Source organism: Girardinichthys multiradiatus, chromosome 22 (assembly GCF_021462225.1).
Source record: "Girardinichthys multiradiatus isolate DD_20200921_A chromosome 22, DD_fGirMul_XY1, whole genome shotgun sequence".
NCBI lineage: Eukaryota > Metazoa > Chordata > Actinopteri > Cyprinodontiformes > Goodeidae > Girardinichthys > Girardinichthys multiradiatus.
The window spans coordinates 40,292,428-40,315,738 of NC_061814.1; the positions used below are offsets into that span (position 1 = coordinate 40,292,428).

The window sequence follows — 23,311 nt, forward strand, 5'->3', positions numbered from 1 at the left end:
CTCTACAGCTTCGCCCTTTTACTGCCTGGCCTTAGCAAAAACAAAGTCACCTAGCAACCAGGGAGAAATGAAGAGAGCTCTGGGCTGGGAAAGAATTAGATGCTTCAGTGACAGAGACAATACAACCCACGAAGGAGAGGGGTTAAGAAAATGTACAAACTTCAAACTGTGTGCTGGTTGGGAGGGAGAGGAAATCTGGGTGATCCCTCATGGGTGCACCGAGTTTGAAGTCTATTCTGCTCTGCTCATCTTAAAGGCCTCAAAGACACACCTACCATACCGTCAGATGAACAGCCGCAAGAAAATCTCTGAGAGGAGGATATCAGCTTATAACCCTCAATGCTTTCTTCTTCACTTCACAAGCACGCAAGTAATGTCCTCAGAGATTCTCACAGCAGGATGCCTCAATGGGAAAAAATGGAGAAGGAACTCTAAATGCTAACAGTAACACATCAAGTGAACCGCTTCAGGGTCCGGATAAATTGTGCCGAGACTGGCAGTTTTAACTGGGCCAGGGTACGGTCCTCTGGTCGGTTTCAGTGTCCGGGATGGACAACAGCGCGATTCGCTCCAGAAACTAGTATCAGGAACGACAAAAGTCGCTCCAAAGCTTTGGTGTGAAATCACTGTAAAGATCCTCCCTGATGGTTCTGAAAGATCTTGAGGGCAAGACCTCAAGGAACAATCTGCACCGTTACACAACAGTAAACCTCACAAACCTTTCCATCTAGAAAACCAAAACCCCGACTTTACACATCATTTCAACCAGTGGACCAACTGGACAAGCCCATAGAGGAAACTAGAGCAGTACTAATATAGCTGCATCTCAAGTAGAATATCACTGAGCATTAATTTGTTTCAGTTATTTAATAAAAAAAGTGAAACCCAGATTATATAAATGCATTAAACAAATATTGATATGTTTCAAGCATTTATTCTTGTAAATCTGAATATTTTGGCTGACAGCTAATGGAAACTTAAAATTCTGTTCCTTAGATCTTTACAGTTGAAACTTAAAAATGTACATAGATATTTTAATGCAAAAATGTTATGCCATGGCCTGTGCAATCATGGGAAAACCGTCCATAAGGAGGCCAGAGACGCTTCGTCATTTCTAAGCTTCATAATGGAAAGTTTAGTGGAAAGAAAATGTGAGGTAGGAGGATGTGCACAAGCAACAGGGATAGTTGCAGCCTATGGAGGTACTGTGAAGCAACACCCGTTCAAGAGTTTGGTTTAATTCCCAAGACAAGAATTGCGGCAGGATTCAAAGCTTAAATAGCCTTCATACAGAGACTTACGCAGGACATGGGCTACAACTCTCACATTCCTTGCGTTAAGCCATGCCTGAACAGGAGAAGTCAGAAGCGTCTTACCTGGGCTAACCAGAAAAAGGACTATACAGAAATAAAATAGATTTTGAATTTCACCTGGAAATCAAGGTCTCAAAGTCTGGAGGAAGAGTGGAAAGGCACACAGTCAAAGCTGCTTGATGTTCAGTGTGAAGTTGCCACAGTCAGTGATGATTTGGAGAGCCATGTCTTCTGCTGGTGTTGGTCCACTGTGTTTTAACAAGTCTAAATTTCTCTACCCAGAGATTTTGGGGCACTTCATGCTTCCCTCTGCTGACAGACTGACAGTAAACTGGCCCTACCCTACAGAGAATCTGTGGAGTGTTTTCAAGAGGAAGATGAGAGACCCCAGAGCCAACAATCTGAAGGAGCTGAGATTAAAATTAAAGCAACTTGGGCAGGACCACAAGCTGATCTCCTCCATGACACGCTGCACTAATGCAGTAATTCAAGCAAAAAGAGGCCCAACCAAGTACTGAGTGCAGATACATAAACATTTAGTACATGGAGATACTTTTCAGTAGGCCCACAATTCTTTATTAAAATCCTTTTTATTGGTTTTATGACAAATTTACAATTTCTGAGAAACTGTATTTTGTGTTTTTATTTGCTGCAAGACAATAATCACAATTAATACATAGACAAGTATGAAAAATATCACTCATAAATCGAATTAGTAGCTGAGTTTTGTTTATTAAATTACTAAAATAAGTCATTGATACTCTAATTTACCAGAACACACTTGTGCGGTTAGAACACCAGTAAAGCTTCATGTCACAATGGCTCTGAAAAAGGTCATGGCCTGGACAGGAAATTCAGTTTCATCCATGTAGCTGCAGACGGGATCAAGCTGGGGTCCCTTCCTGACTCTGCTGCTGTCACCGTGGTTGAGTCATAGAGGAGGAATCTAGTTTTACATGCGGAGGCATTTTTGGAGGAGCTATTCCCAGTTCAAGTGTGTTTCCCACAGTGCTCAGAGGTCTGTCCTAGGTTTATGGTGTCAGGAAATCCAAACCCCAGGGAAGGCAGGTATGTCCAGAGCTTTCTCATATGGACACATGTTGATCCTGCTATTTCTCTCATAACTCAGTGTTTTTAAACACAGAAGAAGACTAAAAGTAGCAGCTAAACTAATCAACTAAATATGATTTTTCATGAAAATGTGACTTACTATTTGGGGGCAATATGTGGTCTGCTCCAGGATGGTGAAAGTTGAGTCCAATGCGTCCTGGTAAAGAAATAGAACACAGATAGAAGAAAGTGTCAGAACATGCACCTTATTTGATCCTCCATTTCCCTATGAAAAATGAGAAAGTCCAGAAATGAATCAGCATGAAATGAATTAACCAATCACAGTCAACAGAAACCAAAAAACCTGACATGCTCCTGGTGTCTTATATCTGCTTTGCTCACACAGACCAAAGCAACTAGAGGGACAGGTTCTCAACAGGGCCGCTGTGGGGACAATTTGCCAGTCAAACCTGGGCACATCAGTCAGTGCTTTCATGGAAAGCAGGTGGTGTAGGATCTCTAAACGGAAGACTTCCTGATTATCTGTCTCTGACGTCATATTAAGAAAGGAAATGGCAACAACAATTCACCTGTTGAATTAGGCATCCTGGTTTAGGAGAAAATAATGAAGCTTTGTACTTGTTAACCAACAAGCGGGTTGCTCAGCTAGAGTTACTTTAACTAGAGACGACATACAGGTGACTTAGTAAAACAGAATATCAATGAAAAGTTTATTTTTTTCAGTTATTTGGCTTAAGAAGTTAAAATCAAATATTAAATTAGATTAATTACACTGAGAGTGTTATCTTGTAGGTGTTTATTTTTATTCATTTGGTTGATTATAGGTAATGAAAGCCCAGAATGCAGTTTCTATAGAACTGTACAGCATATCCATCCATCCATCCATCCATCCATCCATCCATCCATCCATCCATCCATCCATCCATCCATCCATCCATCCATCCATCCATCCATCCATCCATCCATCCATCCATCCATCCATCCATCCATCCATCCATCCATCCATCCGAGTAACAGGAAACCCAGATATTCCTCTCCCTCTCCACTCTTCAGCTCATTCCGGAGAATCCCAAGGCATTCCCATGCCAGTTCCTACAGCATGTTTTGGGTCTGCCGTAGGGTTTCCTCTCAGAAGGAAAAACCCAGAAAACCTCCAGGCTGAGGCGGTCAGCATACATCCTGATCAGATGCCCAAAGGACCTCAACTGATTGGTTTCAATGCGGAGGATCAGTGACTGTATTCAGTGTTCTTCCGAGGTATTCAGACTGTGGGATTACAGACTGAAAAACCTTTTAACAGAACCTTAGTTCAAACATCCTGAACTACCTCTTTAAAGTGGGGTTAAAGGTTAAGACGGTCACACTAAGATAAAAAAAAGCAGATAATCTGTTTATTATTCTCCATTTCCAAGATGGATGTATTTTAATCTGCTGTGGTGCAAACAAGGTGCAATGACAACTGTTCAGGATTGACTCACAGAAGAGGAATTGTGGTGACATTGAGATAAGCCCATTATAATTATAAAACTAGCAGTTAGAAGTGGCTGAAAACCAGATGAGCCAACTTTGAGGGGGAAGGAGGCATTTCCCCCCTCACAGGTGTATATTTTACATGTTTTCATAATCCAGGCTAGCAGAAGCAAACAAGCCTCTACCTGCACACAATGGTTCTCATGAATGCATTGATGTGTTTTACACTGCAACAGATGTCACGTTTTTTCTGTTGCTATCAGTTGAACTTTATAAAGATGTAATCACCCCTTGATGAAAACATCACATGATGTGTGTTCTGAGACAGAGGGGTGTTATCTAACTCTCCAGAGGGTTCTTCTCCCACCATCCACTGCTTCCCATTTCACCAGCCCTACGTCTGACTGTCAGGCCAGGCTGTCATCCAAGTTCAACAGCCCCGAGGGGCAGCAGTACAGAATCACATATTGGTAAATGTGTGGGTGGTCTGTTTGTTAGCCCCACAACCGACTGAAGAGTCCTTTTGGAGAGAATCTGTTTCAGCTTCAAAGCAGGTTGTAAACTTTAACCTAGTGGCACTACATTTGAAACAGAAGATATGTGGCTGGGATTTATACTATGCTTTGATCATTAAAGGGTAATTGTCCAAACAACATAGGCTTTGCCTTTCTGTCTACATTAATCATTTTGAGCGACGCAGGGAGACAGTTGCCTTCCTGAAGCCTTTAAATAACTCTGGGCTTGTGCCATCTGCCTACCCCGAAGAGTTGATTGGCAGGGTCTGGCTGAGTTGCTGCTGTTCCAGTGACATTTCCTCTCAGAGCTATTCTCAACATCTCCATGGTGGTCGCGCAGCAGCAAGGCCGCTCAAGGGACACCATCCATGTCCTTGTTGACTGAGCAAACAGCAGCTTTCCTGTCATGCACCTGGCTGGATCTGCAAGGTGTTAGATGGCTGTACTGTGACAGCCCTGGTGCTATGGTGGGCAAACAGCAGGGAGTTCCCCAGGGACAGTCATGATCTGCTGGGGATACTTTGTGCAAATGGGACACCATCCACCATGTCAACTCTCAGTGATCAGGAAGTTTCAACATTTGGTGAGGTGAAAAAGGTATTTATACCCCCTGAACTGTTTAACACTTGAATATATCGCAACAACAAACATATTTCATTGTGATTTTTAGTGACATCTGGTTTTCAAAGTTTATTCCTCTGTTACTCTGATAACCCTAAAAACATCCATTACCACCAACTGCTTTCAGAAGACAGCTAATTGATATAGTTTAATCTTAGTATAAATACAGCTGATAAATTAGTTGTGTAGTCCACAAATCTGGCCTTACTGCCACATGTGTAAAAGTAGTGAAGGTTAATAAGTGGGGCAGACAGAACTGTCTAACATCTGTTTGTGGCCATGTTTATTGTGTCTGAATGCCTAAAATGCAGATAAATGCATTGTTTTTAGCATGTGTCACTAATAATAGTTAGCCTGGTCACTGCACAAAACCATAACAAAATCCCTCTACTGGATCATGGGTAAGTTGGGTGTGACGGCGTTCTGAAATCCAACTTCAACAGTGTAGGGAATGCACCATTAAGGCCCAGTTGCAGTTATGGGTGCGTCAAAAGCATTGACTTGTTTTGTAGCCTAAACTGGGTAGGCTTAGTCATGCTCACAGGAGCTATGAACCACCCACCCCAGCAAAACATGGCAAAAAGATGGAGCTGTTGCTTTAACACTGCCAATAAATGCATCATCTTATCTCTGTGAAGTCATTACAGCCTGTTTAAAGTGCACAGACATCCCAGGTTAGATGAAATCGTTTCACATCATGTTAATTATGTCAGCTGAAAAGGTTAAGGGGTCAAATCCAACCTGCCAGTTGAACATTGGCCCCTGCAAATGTAGACCATTATCTGCACTGAAGAGCCTGTTTCTGAGCAGTGCGAGCCCTACTTTTTACCTTCCTGCAGTCCTTCACAGCACAACTTTACTTCAGGGTGACACTTAGGTGGAACATCCAGCTGTTAGCAAGAGCTACTGAAATAGATCATTAGCCATGCGACCGCAGCTGAGCATGAAATTCATGTTTTCCGTTGAACGGTGGCCCCGTCAACAGGCACAGGAAGCCAAGCAGTGTCACTGTTTGCTTTTCCTTAACGACTCCCTTCAGTTATGACTCAGTCCCTCCTCCTCTGAGACATTATGCATGTCACTCATTCAGCACAAAAACACCAAAACACTAGAAACCTCAATAAAACAGGAACGAATCAGCAGCTGGCTGTGGGTTTTAATTCACTATGATAAACAGACAGCTTTCCATCCAATCAGACTCATTGCAGTACATAAACATTTTCTCACATTCTAATCACAAACTTCCAATATATTTTCTTGGTTTTTTTTGTGATAGGCCAACACAAAGTTTAGGAAGTAGGAAAATGACAAAAGATTTTTAAGTATTTCCAAATATAATGTCTGAACAGTGTGGTGTGTATTTATAGCCAACCCTCTGATTAAACAGTTAATAAAGTGTTTTTGAAACAATTACAGCTGCAAGTCTTCTGCACATCTGGAGACTAAAGTTGTTTGCCTATTCTCTTCAAAATAGCTCCAGCTCATTTTGATCAGACGGAGAGTGTCTGAAAAGCAGTATTGCCAAAAATTCTCATTAGATTTAAGTAAAGGCAATTTTAACTAATCAATAAGCTTTCTAAACCATCCCATTGTAGCTCTGGCTGTAAGTTTTGGGTCGTCCTGCTGGAAGTTGAACATTCAGCCTTGTGTCTTTTATAGTCTTCAACAGGTTTTCATTCAGAATTGCTCTAAATTTAACTCCATCCACTTCCCCATCAGTTCTGGCCAGCTTCCCTGCGCTCATTGAATAAAACCATCCACACAGCGTGATGCTGCAACCACCACATTTTGGGGCCTGTTTTGGCTTTCTCTCCACAACATTTCCACCCTGGAGTGCTTAAATACTAGTGGTACGGTCCACATATTCTCCCACCTGAGCTGTGGATCTCTGCAGCTCCTCCAGAGAACAATGGGCCTTTTGGCTGCTTCTCTGATTAATGGTCTCCTTATCCTGCCTGTCAGTTTAGGTGGACGGCCATGTTTTGGTAGGTCTGCAGTTGTGCCATACTCTTTCCATGTTCAGATGATGGGTGGAACAGAACACTGTACGGGGTTCAAAGCTTCGAAGGTTGTTTTATAATCTAACCCTGTTTTACACTCCTGTGGTCCTTGGTCTTCATGATGCTACCTTTCATCTAATGTTCTCTAACAAACCTTCACAGAACATCTGGATTTATACTAAGACTAAATTATAAACAGAGGTCTGCGTCGACACTGCGATGGATTTTATTTAGGCGGTGCACAGATTTTATTGTAAAGAAGATATTGAAAAACTTTAATAATTTCTTTCATTTTCCAAAAGTGAACTCTTTTGTGTTGGTCTGTTACCAAAGATCTCGATAAAGTACTTTAGCTTTTGTTGTGGTAACGTGACAAAACGTAAAAGAGTTCAAGGGGTGGCACACTTAATCTAGATTCTTCTATTAATGAATGATTTCAAAGAGTACCTCAATAGAAAAATGTTTACTTTCACCTTTATCCTAACTCAGGTTAACATGTAGGTCCGCAGACAGCTGCTCTTTAAAAAAAAAAAAAAAAAAGAGTCAAAGCAACATGTAAATGACATACGAGTGAATGAGACCAGATATTCCTGCTCACGCTCATTAACACACACAGCTGTCTCAAGTGGGTGGTTGACAGCGCCTGCCAGAGTGCACAGACACAAAGAGAAGGTGTGTGCTGCAGAGAAAAGGGGCGTGTGTGGGGCGAGGGCGCGTTGCATGGAATGTCACAGAAGACGTGTGTGTCAGCGGCAGCCTCAGAGACTTTCTCCTCCACGTGTCTGTGTTGCTACTGCTGCCAGTGGCAATGACTGCTTGGAAACTGAACGTGTTTTTCCAGCCCAATGGGAGGATCTCTGAGGTGGTGGGGCTCCGGTCTACAAACCTGATCTCAACTGACCCACTTTGAGGACCACATGACTCTACTATAGGTGTGTGTGTGTGTGTGTGTGCCGCTGGAGTTAAAAGGCCTGTTTGTTCACATATCCCTGAGCCCACCACCCGCCCTTCCCAGTCCAAACCGGGAGCTTTTAAGATCCTGAAAGATTAGAGGCAACACAATGCGCCTCTGACAATCAACACAAACAGTCACTGAACTCGACTGTTTTCCAAATAAGTGTTTAGAAAATAATGGATGAACCGAGGCGGCCTGACAGAGAAGGTGGTTTGGATGAAGGTGGGGGTCTGGACGTGCTCTTTTCAGAAGACCGACTTATTCTTATTCGCATCATCTTTTAAAAACACCTTCTCTTTCTCACACACTTACTCATTGAACACTAAAGGAACAGCAGCTATTCCAGGCACAATGAGAAGTATGCGAGAAATGTCTGCGATGGGATGGTGGAGGGTGGTAACCATTCAGTTAGGAATGCAAAACTGTGTCTATTGCATTAATCAGTTTTGACTGGTGGTTTTCAGCTGGTGAGCCGCATCTCTGCGCTGCAACACCAGACAGACCAAGCTACCCATCGATAAGTTTGAGGCCAGTTCATGAAAAACTAAAAAGATTTTCTTATAGACATTAGCTTTGGGCTTTAAAGGATTTATTTCAACAAACAACTTTGATTATTTAAAAAAAAGAAAAATTAGGAGCACAGGTTTAACTTTATTATTGGTTTTCTCTAATCCACACAGGGCCAAAATTATACATACAGGCCTAAATATACACATAGAGTCCGCTAATATTTGTCAAAATTTCCTTTAGCAAATTAGACAAGCGACCACATGCCCTTTGTTGCCATCAGTAATCTTCTGGTATAATTCTCACTGGATGCTGGATCTCTCTTCCTGGCAGAATTGGTCAAGTCAACTGCAACAGGGTCTCTGCTTTTAAACATGGCCAACACATCTTCAACAAGCTTCTGGTTGGGAGCATTCCATAAGCTCAATGTTAGCCGCTGTATCCGACCCAGAACCAGTTCCATCCAGGTTCGGGAATCATTTCTTCCTTCCTATGCGCCTGGCTTACCTTCTGCCAAACGTTTAGCCAAACTGCAACAATAATGCCACGAACTACAGATAAGCAGAGACAACTTGGCAAAATTTTGTACCTCAACCTTAATTTGGATTCTAATTTGAAATCAACACAGCGATCAGACAGCAGACAGCCTGAATAGGAGCAGCCTTGCTTGTTTTCATCATCTAAGGTGGAGTCTGCCCATCGGAAAATCCTGAAGATGGGAGGTTTTGCACTTTGGCCATTGATAAATATAAAAATAAAGAAATTGTTACTAACAGAAGTATGTGTCAACTCAATAAACCTTTTCCTATCCGCTAAAATGAAGAAACATGTCAGACTGACGCAGAATAAAATTGCAATTGAGTTGTAACCCTGTCACTATAATCAAGCTACTAAAGTTATTCTAACCTAATTACTTCAATCATTAGGGTTAAACAGGTTTATTTACATCTAAAAAAAAAAACTGCCTGTAACTCTGTTCCAACTGTAAATCCAAATGTGATAAGGGATGTACAGGTCCTTCTCAAAAAATTAGCATATTGTGATAAAGTTCCTTATTTTCCATAATGTCATGATGAAAATTTAACATTCATATATTTTAGATTCATTGCACACTAACTGAAATATTTCAGGTCTTTTATTGTCTTAATACGGATGATTTTGGCATACAGCTCATGAAAACCCAAAATTCCTATCTCACAAAATTAGCATATTTCATCCGACCAATAAAAGAAAAGTGTTTTTAATACAAAAAACGTCAACCTTCAAATAACCATGTACAGTTATGCACTCAATACTTGGTCGGGAATCCTTTTGCAGAAATGACTGCTTCAATGCGGCGTGGCATGGAGGCAATCAGCCTGTGGCACTGCTGAGGTCTTATGGAGGCCCAGGATGCTTCGATAGCGGCCTTTAGCTCATCCAGAGTGTTGGGTCTTGAGTCTCTCAACGTTCTCTTCACAATATCCCACAGATTCTCTATGGGGTTCAGGTCAGGAGAGTTGGCAGGCCAATTGAGCACAGTGATACCATGGTCAGTAAACCATTTACCAGTGGTTTTGGCACTGTGAGCAGGTACCAGGTCGTGCTGAAAAATGAAATCTTCATCTCCATAAAGCTTTTCAGCAGATGGAAGCATGAAGTGCTCCAAAATCTCCTGATAGCTAGCTGCATTGACCCTGCCCTTGATAAAACACAGTGGACCAACACCAGCAGCTGACACGGCACCCCAGACCATCACTGACTGTGGGTACTTGACACTGGACTTCTGGCATTTTGGCATTTCCTTCTCCCCAGTCTTCCTCCAGACTCTGGCACCTTGATTTCCGAATGACATGCAGAATTTGCTTTCATCCGAAAAAAGTACTTTGGACCACTGAGCAACAGTCCAGTGCTGCTTCTCTGTAGCCCAGGTCTGGGGAATGTGGCACCTGTAGCCCATTTCCTGCACACGCCTGTGCACGGTGGCTCTGGATGTTTCTACTCCAGACTCAGTCCACTGCTTCCGCAGGTCCCCCAAGGTCTGGAATCGGCCCTTCTCCACAATCTTCCTCAGGGTCCGGTCACCTCTTCTCATTGTGCAGCGTTTTCTGCCTCACTTTTTCCTTCCCACAGACTTCCCACTGAGGTGCCTTGATACAGCACTCTGGGAACAGCCTATTCGTTCAGAAATTTCTTTCTGTGTCTTACCCTCTTGCTTGAGGGTGTCAATAGTGGCCTTCTGGACAGCAGTCAGGTCGGCAGTCTTACCCTTGATTGGGGTTTGGAGAGATGAACCAGGCTGGAAGTTTTAAAGGCCTCAGGAATCTTTTGCAGGTGTTTAAAGTTAACTCGTTGATTCAGATGATTAGGTTCATAGCTCGTTTAGAGACCCTTTTAATGATATGCTAATTTTGTGAGATAGGAATTTTGGGTTTTCATGAGCTGTATGCCAAAATCATCCGTATTAAGACAATAAAAGACCTGAAATATTTCAGTTAGTGTGCAATGAATCTAAAATATATGAATGTTAAATTTTCATCATGACATTATGGAAAATAATGAACTTTATCACAATATGCTAATTTTTTGAGAAGGACGTGTAGATTCTTTTCTTAAATCCTGATCTATTAAACCTCCCACAACCAAGAGCTTCTATGTGCAGTTTTAGTTTAACATTAAATACTCTATAATGGGACCAAATGCATCATAACGTGTGCAGCTGTGACCTAACCTAGCTGAAAACAGCACCTAGCTCAAACAGGGGGCAGTTCTGCTAACAGGGTGGAGGAGCTCTGTGGTTTGCACAGCAGCTCTCTGCAACACCTTGCATTCTGCATTATGACAACAGTCAAGCATGCAGAGAATGCACACCTCATGGTAATACGCCACCCCGCCTGACTCCTCATATCTCCCTCTGTGTTTGTTGTGCTTTGACAAACACGACAGATGCCCTGCGGGACGTTACGACAGTTCCCGTGAAGCAGATAGCGGGGTGCCGAAGATCACTCTGTCCCAACAATGCTCGCCCAGTACAGGACTGGAAATAACACAGTCTGCAGATGGGAAAAACACGTGCTCTGCTCATTATACACCCCTCCCACCCAAACTTTGCCATTGTTAAGATGGGAGCATAACACACAAAAAGCTAACCTGACAAGGCCTCATCCGGATTTCACAACAGAGCTGGAAAAACAAGGACTCAGGAGCCCTGACAGACACTCAGCAGCCTTAAAAGACTGAAGACAGATTCTTCTTCTTAATCTCATTTTATGATTAAAAAATTTGTCATCTTGAGTCAGCTCAGATGTTATTTTTGTAGCAATAGACATCATTTGTTACCCATACTCAGAATATATATAACAGGTCACAGCTCGTCAGTTCCTCACCATGCAAACACAGATCACAAAAAATGATTTAAAATTTTTCAGGTAAGGCATTGTCTTAAATGATTCAAACACAAGACCATGATCCACACAGGACTGCTTAGCAGATAACCAAAGAAATCAAAAGTCATTTTAACCCATAAAGCAAAGAAAAAAAGCAAACCAAAAAGAAACATCTTAATGTGATAGTAAAGGACAAGTAAATATTCCTAACCTGCAAAATGATTCCTCCATATAATATCAGCGATAGTCATTGGTGGGCCACCGGCAGGGTGCGGTTTACCTTTGTCATGGTCAGTCCTTATCATATCCATTAAGGAACTCTCCAAAGAGTGCAAGCTAAAAGCGTCAAAGGGCCGATTCCGGTCCTGCAACACAGCAAAAACATGCAGACATCACGAATTAGAGTCAACAGAGATAGTCATAAAAGAATGAACAAAATCACGGTCATACTTCAGTGACTAGAGCTGCACAATATATCAGATCACAATCGTCATCACATGTTTGCAATATCCAATCTATTGGATGCAATGTCTGAAATAGTATTATATAAGGATTCACAATATAACATAATATCGGCATGGCAATATCAGTGTGTGTAATACTGAAATGCAAAGGACTGGCGGGAGTGCAAAGACTGCTGGGTAATATATTCCAGGTGTTGTAAATCTGCATTTTTCATGCTGATGTAATATTTAGTCCCACAGCAGCAGGCGCTCTCCCCGGACATAAATGATGTTACCCAGAAAGCTCCAGGTCACAGGGTGATGGAAGCAAAGATGGGAAAGAGAGGAAAAAAGAAAATAGGTAAATATTGCACCTGATGTAATTATTGCAATATTTATCCATTTTAACACCGTCGCAAGATTTTTTTCTATTCTGCAGCCCTGGTATTATCCTGCAGGTACCATGCTAAAGCTTAGAGAACACGGTGGGGATATTAGAAAGATGGAAAAGAAAGAAAAAGAATCAGAAAAATATGGATTGGTTTTAATTCATAGTGCCATCACAATATGCACCAGTTTCCCAGTTACATGTTCCGGATATCGTGCAGCCCAAGATGCGACATGCACTGCTGTCAAGTTATATTTCCCTATAATCTACAAGATGGATTAATTGTTTATGTCACGATGTTGAACATTGAGTTAAAATACTCCTTGCTTTGGAATATTAATCCCAACCACATTGTCTTCAAATGTTGTTGAACCAAGGGTTAGGTCAGTTACCTGTTATAGTAGATCCCTAGCAGCAGTCTGTTTACACAATGCATGAATGCAACCTGCGTTATAACCCTTTTGGGATTACATATTACACTGTATTGCCACACATTGTCACGTTACACCACAAGCTTCAATGTATTTTACTGGGATTTTATGTTATGGACCGAAACAACATAGAACATGAGGTGAAAGGAAAATCATAAGTGGATTTTACAATTTTCCACAAATGAAAATCTGTGTGCATAGGTGTTCCACCTCCTCTACACTGACACCTCCAAATAAAATCCAGGAAAAAAAAAAAAAAACTTTAAACGTGTAAATAATAATAGACTGAATCGTTTCTATACACTGGAGATAACACACAGCAACGTTGAATTTATATAAAGCATTTGGTCGGCGAATAAGAGGATCACTACATCGAAATCATATGCCTAGTGCTCCACATGTATGCCACAAAAGGGCTGAATCTCATTTCCCATGGCGTCCATGCACCTCACTGCGAACCCACTGAGAAATCAGATGTTCTGTTAAGAAGCTGACAGCTCTCACAGATTCCTTGTACGTAAAGATGCCAGACTAGCTAACAATCCTGCAGCAGACGATCAACGAATTCATTTTTAAGCAAAATGTAATGCATCTGAAGCCATCAACCTAAAGTTCACAGAGGTTTTGGTATTTTAAATGGGTAAAAACTGTTTTACTATTTTTGTTCCTGTTTCACAGAACTGATGAAAATGTCAAACAATGAGCATGCATCAAATTAGGTTTTATTACCGTTATCGACATATGATACTTAAGAACAGTGTTAGTCCTCTTGATTCTTCATGTTCAATAACAATAATTAGGTTTTACGGAATTAATACATTGCAACACTTGGGATGCCCTGTGAGTTAGCAAAATTGAGCAAAATGCGGGGGGCAGGGCTAGAAATTAGGCACAAGTGGTAAAGTAGGATTTGACCCGGAACGCCGTTTGATTCTGTAGGGGCCAGCTCATATTGCTGCAGAACATAGCCAGGTCAACTGGTGGGGTCAAAGATGCATTAAGGGCTTCTAAACAAGTAGTTATCCCCACAGTTGGATACCACAGAAAAATATACTACTTTGTATCAACATAGTATCCATTATATATTGACAGTACAATAACTGCTTATTGAACTTATTAAAATAAAAAAAACTAAACAAAAAAGCTAAAAGGTTCCAATGTTAAATGTATGTGCTTATCATTTTGCACTTTTACAATACTAGTGGCTTCATACCTGACTTTGAGGTCCGAAATGCAGCCGTCTGCAGTCGGATCTACTATCCATGCATCGACTTGTGCCCACTGGCAGGTCACAGAAACCCTGTTGTCACAAACCTTGGTTTTAAGATGGATAGTGATTTTTGACTGGATGGGCAGAACACTTTTTTTTCACCTGAGGTAAATGGCCGAAATTAAAAGCATCTCGTTAAAAGATGACTTTAACGCTGCTGCATGGCTTTTAACAGGAACATGGTGGAGAGAGCATAATGCTCCCACTTTATTCTCTCTGCACTGGCTGCTAGTCCATTTTAGAGTTCATTTCACAACTATTTTATTAGGTTTTTTTTTATTGTCTCTGTACCTCTCTGAGCTACTGCAGCTGCACTACCTTCTTGGTCACTCAGGTTAGCAAACCAGCTGGTGCTGGAGGTCCTGAGGACACATTGGAAGCTCAAGGGAGATCATTGCAGCTCCCAAATCATGAAATGCTTTGCTGCAAAACTAGAAAAGCCTGCTCACTGGCTCGTTTTAAATCTGCTCTTCTCTGAGCTCTTCTTCTGAACTGGAAGTAGACTGTTAGAAACGATGGGTACAAAGAGAAGGTACAGATTCACCAGGGGTGCGAGTTGAACTGTTGACTAGAATACGTTTATGACATCAATAACGTGATACCTTCAAAATATTTAAGAATGCACTAAGGTTTGTTGTTTATTATTTAGAAATATTTCTGTGGACCTTGAAAAAAGAAAAACAGTTATTTAGAACCAATCTTTGCACCTTCAGTTGTCTTCAGTGATTCTAGCGACTGAATAAAAACAACATAAAACATACTCTTTTTCTGTCTCTTTCCCAGCAGGTGTATTTCTGGCATCAAGTTACATATTTAAAATATCCAAATACAATAACACAGTTCAAAGAGGACACTGAAAATTGTTACTTTCTACTTGGACACAGCAGCTCAAATGAAGAGATGCTGTGTCCAAGTAGAAAGTAACAATTTTAGTAATGAGGGTTCGAATAGTATTTAAAATATATACATAGAGTATTTTTTGTTTTATTTAATGTGTCCTGTCCGGCAGAGTAGCAATCTGTTGTCTGAGTGCCGAGAACAGATTTACTCTCATTATAGTATAGTATTACTATACTATAATGCTCCGTTTTGGGATTATTTCAATTGCAATGGACAAGGAAACGAAAAGAAAAATAAAACAAGAAAGAGAGAGGTGGAGCAAAAGGAGAAGGAAAAACAAATAAAGAAATTAAATAAAAATTAAAGAGAATAAAAGATAAAAACCTAGAAGACAGCTTCTACACCTGCAGAAAAAACCGCAATGTTATTGAAAAGTGTACGGTACCAATGAATGCAAGACCTATTTAGTGGTAACTGCGGCTCAGTAAAGAACATCTGTGTATCTGTTAACACCTGAATCCAAACACCTATGACTATGTGGGGGCTCAGTGCAGATTCTGGTACAGGTCTCTCTCATCACAGGTCAGGCAGAAAAATAACTTTGGCACAATCCATCTCAACAAAGAAAACAAAGAAAACAAAAAAACACTCCTACTCTGCAATCCTGCTTAAATATATACGAATGCCACCACTCTTGAAATTCAAGGGGGATTTCCCTTAAGCTACATAAGCTATCAGAATTGCTCAGAAGTCATTTTAAAAACACATACACACACTTGACTAACAACGTATTTAAATATACAAGTCAACAAAAAAAGAGCTAATTAAAACAAAAACTTCAGTCCATTTCAACCCTCAGCTTCACCCAGTGGTCTGCCCCAATGAGATGGATGATTAGGGAAGTCCCTACAGGTGAAGTCATTAGACTGCCATCATGTGTGCACTCCATGAAGCCAGCGCTCAGGAAGTGGACCTCAAAGAAAAAGAAGTGAATCATCAAAATAAAACATAACAATACCAACTTGCTATTAGTGTTTGTGCGTGGTTCACTTAGTGAGGGAGATGCTTCCCAGCACCCTCACAGACTAGTTTAGAGATTTTACTGCATATTAGAAAAAACCCTAAAGACCTTACAGTAATGGGTTTCTACGATCAAACGAGGATTAGATGGGAACACTGTTTAATGTGAGCTGCTTGTCATGTAAAATTCACCTGTCAAACATGGGACTGGAAACTGGCGAACTCCAACAACCAAAGAGCTCAATGTTGAGCTTCATCTTGAGGGTGAAAAGGTTGAATTTCCCCCGTTTGTTGATTCATTCATTAGAGAAGCATGTGTCCTGAGGGTATGCCCAGAGAAAACATCCAACCAGAGCTGGAAGGCTGCAGTCTTGGCAGCTGTGTCCTGTGTCCGCTCCATGAGCTGGGGGCCACATTGTTTGGACACCGCAGCTATTGTTGCCTCATTCGGCTGAGCATTCAAAAGTGTTATTCCCCCCACTCAGGACTCGACAGCGCCACGCAGATAAAAATCTGCTCACTTGGTATAAACGGTAAACACTTAAAATGCTGAGCTGTTCGTTTCCCCCCCCCCCACCCCACCTCTTCCCCTCCTTTTCAGACACGTGGATGGGCATGATGACGGGACGCAGCTGGAGATGCCGTTTACGAGCGTAGACATTACATTATTTACTAGAATGTGGAAAGCAGGTTGACCCGTTGTAACCTCATATCAGCTCATTTTTCCTCATGAAACGAATAAGATAAGGAGAATTTAATGTGGAAGAAAGAACAAATTAAGATTTTTCCACAGATCATCTGTCCCATATTGTACTGTCAGGACATATTGACAGTTTTAACAAAAATGTTAAAAATGCATTTTTACAAAGTTACCTACAGCAGCTTTAATGCTGTTCAATGTCTATCATAAATAAGTTTGTTAATGCTGTAGTCATTATGTTATACAGTTTAAAGTGAAACCAAAATCAGTATGGGCCAGTAAATGATCGGTACATCTCAAGTAAACCAAAAAACTTTCTTGAGATAGTTAAAGGTTTGCCTCGAGGATAAATTTTAGTTCTGTTTTTATTTTCATTTCTCAGATATAAATCTTGTTTTACATTCTTTGCAAAGAAAAGAACTGGTTTAAGCCGTTTTTGTTTTCTGTAACTGATTGCAGTGATATACGGTCTGCAGTCTCCTCCTCCCGAGGAGCCTTGATTCTGTGGATCATGCTTCTTTATGTTTCATCTCAAATGCTAAATCTTTGACACATCACTGCACTCTCTATGATTTAGTTAGCTGGATACCCCAGTAACCTTCTCTCTGTCAGCTTTGGTAACTAACAATCACATTCCTCCAATTGGCTGCTTTTAAATGTCCAGACGGCTTTGAAGGATTTAGACAAAACACAATCTTACTACAACACACAGTGGTCTTGGAAGTTATTAAAATCAAAACATTCACATCAATTAATCATTTTAAGAGTCAAGGAGAAATGTTATCGTTTTCTTTGAGAGGTCAAATCGCTGTCTCATTTGTTTGATTTATTGTGTATTATCAATATGTTCTGTTTTTCTAGCTGTTGTCTTGGCTAAGTCTCCCTTGTAAAGTAGATTTCTGATCTCAATTGGACTCCTTAGTTTAATAAAGGTATAATAAAAATAACGACATTAATGTGCCTAATGACTGGGAGTAATTTTTTGACCAGGACTCTAGATGTAAGACAAAGTTGAGGGTAAAGTATATTTGATCATTGATGTGCATCTCACTGGTTTAACCTTTAAACTAGTCAAAGTGGCTCCTGCTGCTGATTTGCATGACCGTGCGGCAGTATTTAACCAGGAGACTATTCCTGTTCCTCTCGAGAGGAGCCAGTTGAAGTGGCTCGGGCATCTATACCGGATGCCTCCTAGAAGCCTTCCTCTGGAGGTGTTCCAGGCACGTCCCACCAGGAAGAGGCCCAGGGGACGGCCCAGGACACGCTGGAGGGACTATGTCTCTCGGCTGGCATGGGAGCGCCTTGGGCTCCACCCGGAGGAGCTGGAGGTGGTGTCTGGGGAGAGGGACGTCTGGGTGTCTCGGCTGAGTCTGCTGTCCCCGCGACCCGGTCCCGGATAAGCGGAAGACAACGAGTATGAGTACGAGCTACTCCTGTTCATCTGCCTTCTCATTTTCAATCAGAAGACCCATGCAATCATTTCCATCACAATCATCAGATCTCCTGAGAAGCTCCTGCAACTTCTCATCCCAGACACTGCTGCATTAAGCTGAATTCCACACATTCCTCTAGCTCTGAGGAGGCAGCAGGCAGGTACATGCACACAAGAGTGCACATGGCTTGATATTTAACCCTGGGGAGTTTTATAGTATGAAAACCACCAGCGTTTGTGAGGCCAGCCAGTGATACGCCAGGGCTTCATTCAAGCAAACAGGCCAGCTGGCATGCCGCACCCTAACTTTGCATCTTAGTGCCACTTATTTAAATTAAGTTACAGTAAAGTGAAAGTAAAGGTAATCCTAGTGTTTCATGTGGCAAAGCTGGACCATATGAGAGAGGAAGAGCATTGCAGTTCCCCTCTGCTGTTTGACTTCAGCACACAGAGCGCTCCATAAAGCGTGACATGTGGCTCCCTGACCTCGTCTCCTGGAGATAACTCGAGCTGTAATCCAGCTGAGGCTGCACCAACCGACAGACAGACAGACAGACAGACGTAGGCTCTCAGCAGAGGAAACTGTGTCACAGAGACTGACACACACTCAAAACAGCATCTCCTCAAAAGGCGATACGTTTCACTCAGGCTGAAATTTCAACCAGTGTGGAGCTGTGTTTTTTGTAACATTTGGACTTAACCTTCATCCTCTCCCTTTGATAGAGCAACTACTTTGTTTTTATGGAAGTCAGTGACATTGTAGAGGGTGGTGGGGGGTTTCCTTTAGGCTTTATGCATGCCTGTCAGTCAGCTGAACATAGATCATACATGTGACTAACCATACGCTATCAGGGCACATGTTTGTCTCTTGTTCACTCACACCAGCTACAAAGGCTCCCTAAAATACATCCAAACAACTAAAATATATTTCCTTGAGTCCTTATTGTGAATAAATAGAGTGTGGTTCAACAGAGTTGTCCAAACTATTTGTATATCAATGTGGGATATTGGGGTGACGGCATCACAAATAATTCTCGGTTCACAATATTTGTACCGTCTCAGAGAAGCAATTCAAATTCAAATGCCAATTTCCTTGTTAGCTGGCAGATTATTTCCTAAACACAATTTATAACCTATTTACATGTTTAACTTCTGAATAAGGATGGCTTGTGGGCTCAGAGAGCCTTCTCACGCCAGGAACATAGACATGTTATCAATGACAGCATCTGTGTTGCTTGAAATATGAAACTGAAATGTTAATAAGACCTTAACAGTAGACTTTAAAGACTTTATAATTGTGAAGTGAAAGGAAAATGACACAAGGTCTTCCATGCATTTATAATCAGCCCCTTTACTCTGATACCCCAAAATTAGATCCACTGCAACCAACTGCTTCAAGAATGTCACCTTAAGAAAAGTAAATAGAGTCATTTCATCTCAGCATACATCCAGCGGTTCTGTGAAGGCCTCAGAGGTCTATTAGAGAACTTTAATGAACAAACAGCATTGTGAAGACCAAAGAACACAGCAGACAGGTCAAGCAGGGTTAGGTTAAAAAACAATACCCAAAACTTTTATCCATTATCTGAACAAGGAAAGATCATGACCAAGCTGCTTACTTGCCTAGACATGACCACCTAAACTGACAGGACAGATAAGGAGAACATTAATCACCAGAAGCGCTAAAGATATCTGCTGCTCAAGTGGAAGAATCTGTTAATAGGAAAATATTACCTATGCACTCTAGTAATCAGGTCTTTATGGAAGAGTGGCAAAAGGACAGATACTCTTGATAAGAAACATGCAAGAAGTCCTGTTTGCAGTTTGCCACAAACCCTGTAAGGGACGCCAAATATGCTTTGGTCAGATGATCTACACGCAAAATTCTATGGAGGAAAACTAACACTTTACACCATCCCCACACTGGTGGCAGTACTATGCAACAAGGATGCTTTTCCTCAGCTGGGACAAGGAAGCTGGTCAGAGCTGAAGGGAACGTGGATGGAGCAAAATAGAGGACAATCCTGGAAGGAAACCTCTTGGAGGCTGTAAAAGACTTGAGACTGAGCAGACGTTCACCTTCCAGTAGGTCAGCGACCTTAAACATACAGCCAGAGCTACAGCCAGATGGTTCAGATCAAAGCATAGTCATGTATTAGAATGGCCTAGTCAGTCTGAACCTAAATCTGAGAATTTGATTCAGACCTGAAAACTTATAGATGTTCTCCATCCAATGATAGTTTGAGCTACTTTACAAAGAACAATGATGGAACAGTTCAGTCTCCAGATGTGCTGAAGCTGGTTGAGACACACCCCGAAAAGACTTGCAGCTGTAACTGCAGCAAAGAGTGATTATACAAAGTACTGGGGGGGACATGCGAATACACACCACACTTTTCAAATTTATATTTGTAAAACAAAATGTTTGCAAACCAGGTGTCCGTTTCCTTCAGCTTCACAAACATGTGCTACTTTGTGTCTATCCCATAAAACCTGTATTAAATATAAAAAATGAAGTGTGGACTTGAAAAAGTTTGAGGCGAATGAATACTCTTACTGCATGCAAGTAATGTGACTAGATCAGAACTGCTGGCGACCCTTAAAGGTTTCAGTTAGAAAATATAAATCAATAATAAGGCTGCACAATATTAGATAAACATGTGATTGTGCTCATAAATACTTCTATGACAATATTACTGGGGATTTTTGGCATCTTGACTTGAAATTGGATATCTGCTACACTGAGTGCCCATCCAATTGATCATGAATAATTGGCTAATTGGCTTCTAGTCCATGCACTCATTTGCAATATTGCACATATTAATATTGAAATGACGATTGTGGTGCACAATGAAGCTCTAACTAAGAAGCTTAGTGGATCCAGCATATTCCTCCAATTTACTGTGTGCTTCGTTCTTTCTGTAGCTTATTCTGTTTTAAGACTGAATGTCTGTCTTGTGGTATTACGAGATAAAAGTTGTTCCCAATCTTTACTGTGAACAGGTTGTCCTTAGATAACTTTTTACCCAGTGGTATTACACAAGCAACTTAACTTTTAGATTGCATTGGAACTAATTAGGACCTAATCAGATTGTGTAATTTAACATCAAGTGGAACAATTTGTTTTGTAAAATGGCTCCAGATTACATTTGTTATCAACTGGATAACAGATAAACTAAAAACAACCAAACTAAACACAGGCCGTCTGTGTGAAATAGATTATCAAATCACTGGTAAAATCCCTAAATTACATTATTTGTCTATAATTAATGCAATTTTCCTATTTATAAATGAAAATAAGTATCCACTGGTCAGACATAATATTATGACCACTAAATATTCCTGTTAGTGAGTGGGTAAATAAACATTTTCTCCTCATAGTTGATGTGTTAGAAGAAGGAAAAAACAAAAAGATTTGCGCAAGTTTAACCAGAGCCAAAATGTAGACAATAGATAACAGGGTCAGAGCATCTCCAACATCACTGCTTCTTCAGAATGTTACTGGTCTGCACTGGTAAAAATCTTTCAAAGATTGAAAGAAAGCTTATTGATGCAGGAGGAGAGAGAAGGTTTGTCAGTGTGGTCTGAACCAACAGATTCAATTCAATTCAATTTATTTAGAAAAATTCATAACACACGTCATATCAAGGCATTTTACCAAGTCAATGCAATCAATTCAAACTGATTCCAAGCCAGGTACATTCATTCCAGTTGGTCCTAGATATGAAACAATTCAGCCAAACTCAGTTTATTATTCTTGGATGAGCATGTAGTGACAGTGGACAGTGGCTTGGATTTTGCCATTGACTTAGCAGCAATCTCTCATACTGATCAGGCATGTAGCAACAGTGGAAAGGAAAACTCCCCTTTAACAGGAAGAAACCTCCACTTCAACCAGTCAACTGTTGGGCTACTGTAGCTCTAAGTCCAATTGAGCATCTGGAAGAAGTGCTGGAAGAACCAATCTGGATTTAAGGCTTTGGTTCTAACATCTTAGTACCAAATACCATAGTATACCTTCAGGGGTCTACTCCACTCAACCAATCAGGCAGTTTCTGAAGCTAAAGGGGCACCAACACACTAATGAGTGGTCATAATGCTATTCCTGCTCTGTGTAGACAGTGTGATATTCATAGACAAATGTTTGGTCCAGATGTCTTCCCAGCAGGACCTTATTAGTGAATTAAACCTTAAACAGTGCTATTAAAAATATCTGCAGATTTCTTCAGTTTTTGCTTTTTTTTCAGTCCCATTTAAATCTTTTAGATCAAACGCAGACAAAAAAATAACCTGAGTAAAAACAAACTGCAGTTTTAAAATGATTATTTCATTTACTAAGTAAAAAACACACTATCCAAACCATCATGGCCTTGTGTGAAAAAGTAATTCCCCCCTAAACCTGATAGCTGGTTGTGCCATGCTTTGTGGCAACAGCTGCCATGAAGCGCTTGCGACAACTGGCAATGAGTCTCTTACATTGATTTTGGACCGCTCTTCTATGTAGTATTGTTTAAATTCATGATTTATGAGCAAGAACGACCTGTTTACGATAATGCCACAACATCTCAATCAGATTTAAATCCAGACTTTGACTAGGCCAGTCCAGAACCTTCATTTTTATTTTCATTTAATTCTTTGAGTCATCAAAGGGTGGACATGCTGGTGTGCTTTGGATCATTGTTCTGCTGCATAAATCAAGTGCGCTTAAGCTTCTTGTATGTTCATGAACTGATTGCCGGACATTGTCCTTCACAATTTCCTAGTATAGAGCCGTGTTTGTGGTTCCACCTAATATAGTACGTCACCCAGGTTACTACCACCACCAGGTCTCAATTTTGTTTGCTGAAGTCTCTAATTCTTAGAAATGGCTTTATAACCCTCTCCAGACTGACATATGCCAAAGAGTCTGTTTCTCATCTGTTTTTTTATTTTATTAAATTAGGGTATGCTGTGTTGCTTTTTGAGATCCC

General features: G+C 41.0%; 1 protein-coding gene across 7 annotated transcripts in view; it reads right to left on the bottom strand.

The window, feature by feature from the left end:
- cpeb3 (cytoplasmic polyadenylation element binding protein 3) overlaps positions 1 to 23,311 on the bottom strand; it is a 60,214-nt gene that overhangs the window by 33,232 nt on the left and 3,671 nt on the right. For 5 of the 7 annotated variants that reach the window (XM_047351387.1, XM_047351386.1, XM_047351388.1 and 2 more), the window contains 2 exons: positions 12,029 to 12,182; positions 2,524 to 2,580 (listed from right to left, as the gene is read on the bottom strand). In XM_047351387.1, the coding sequence (XP_047207343.1) occupies positions 2,524 to 2,580; positions 12,029 to 12,182 (211 nt within the window). The remainder of the gene's footprint in view (positions 1 to 2,523; positions 2,581 to 12,028; positions 12,183 to 23,311) is intronic. The other 2 variants (XM_047351390.1, XM_047351391.1) reach the window with 1 other exon arrangement.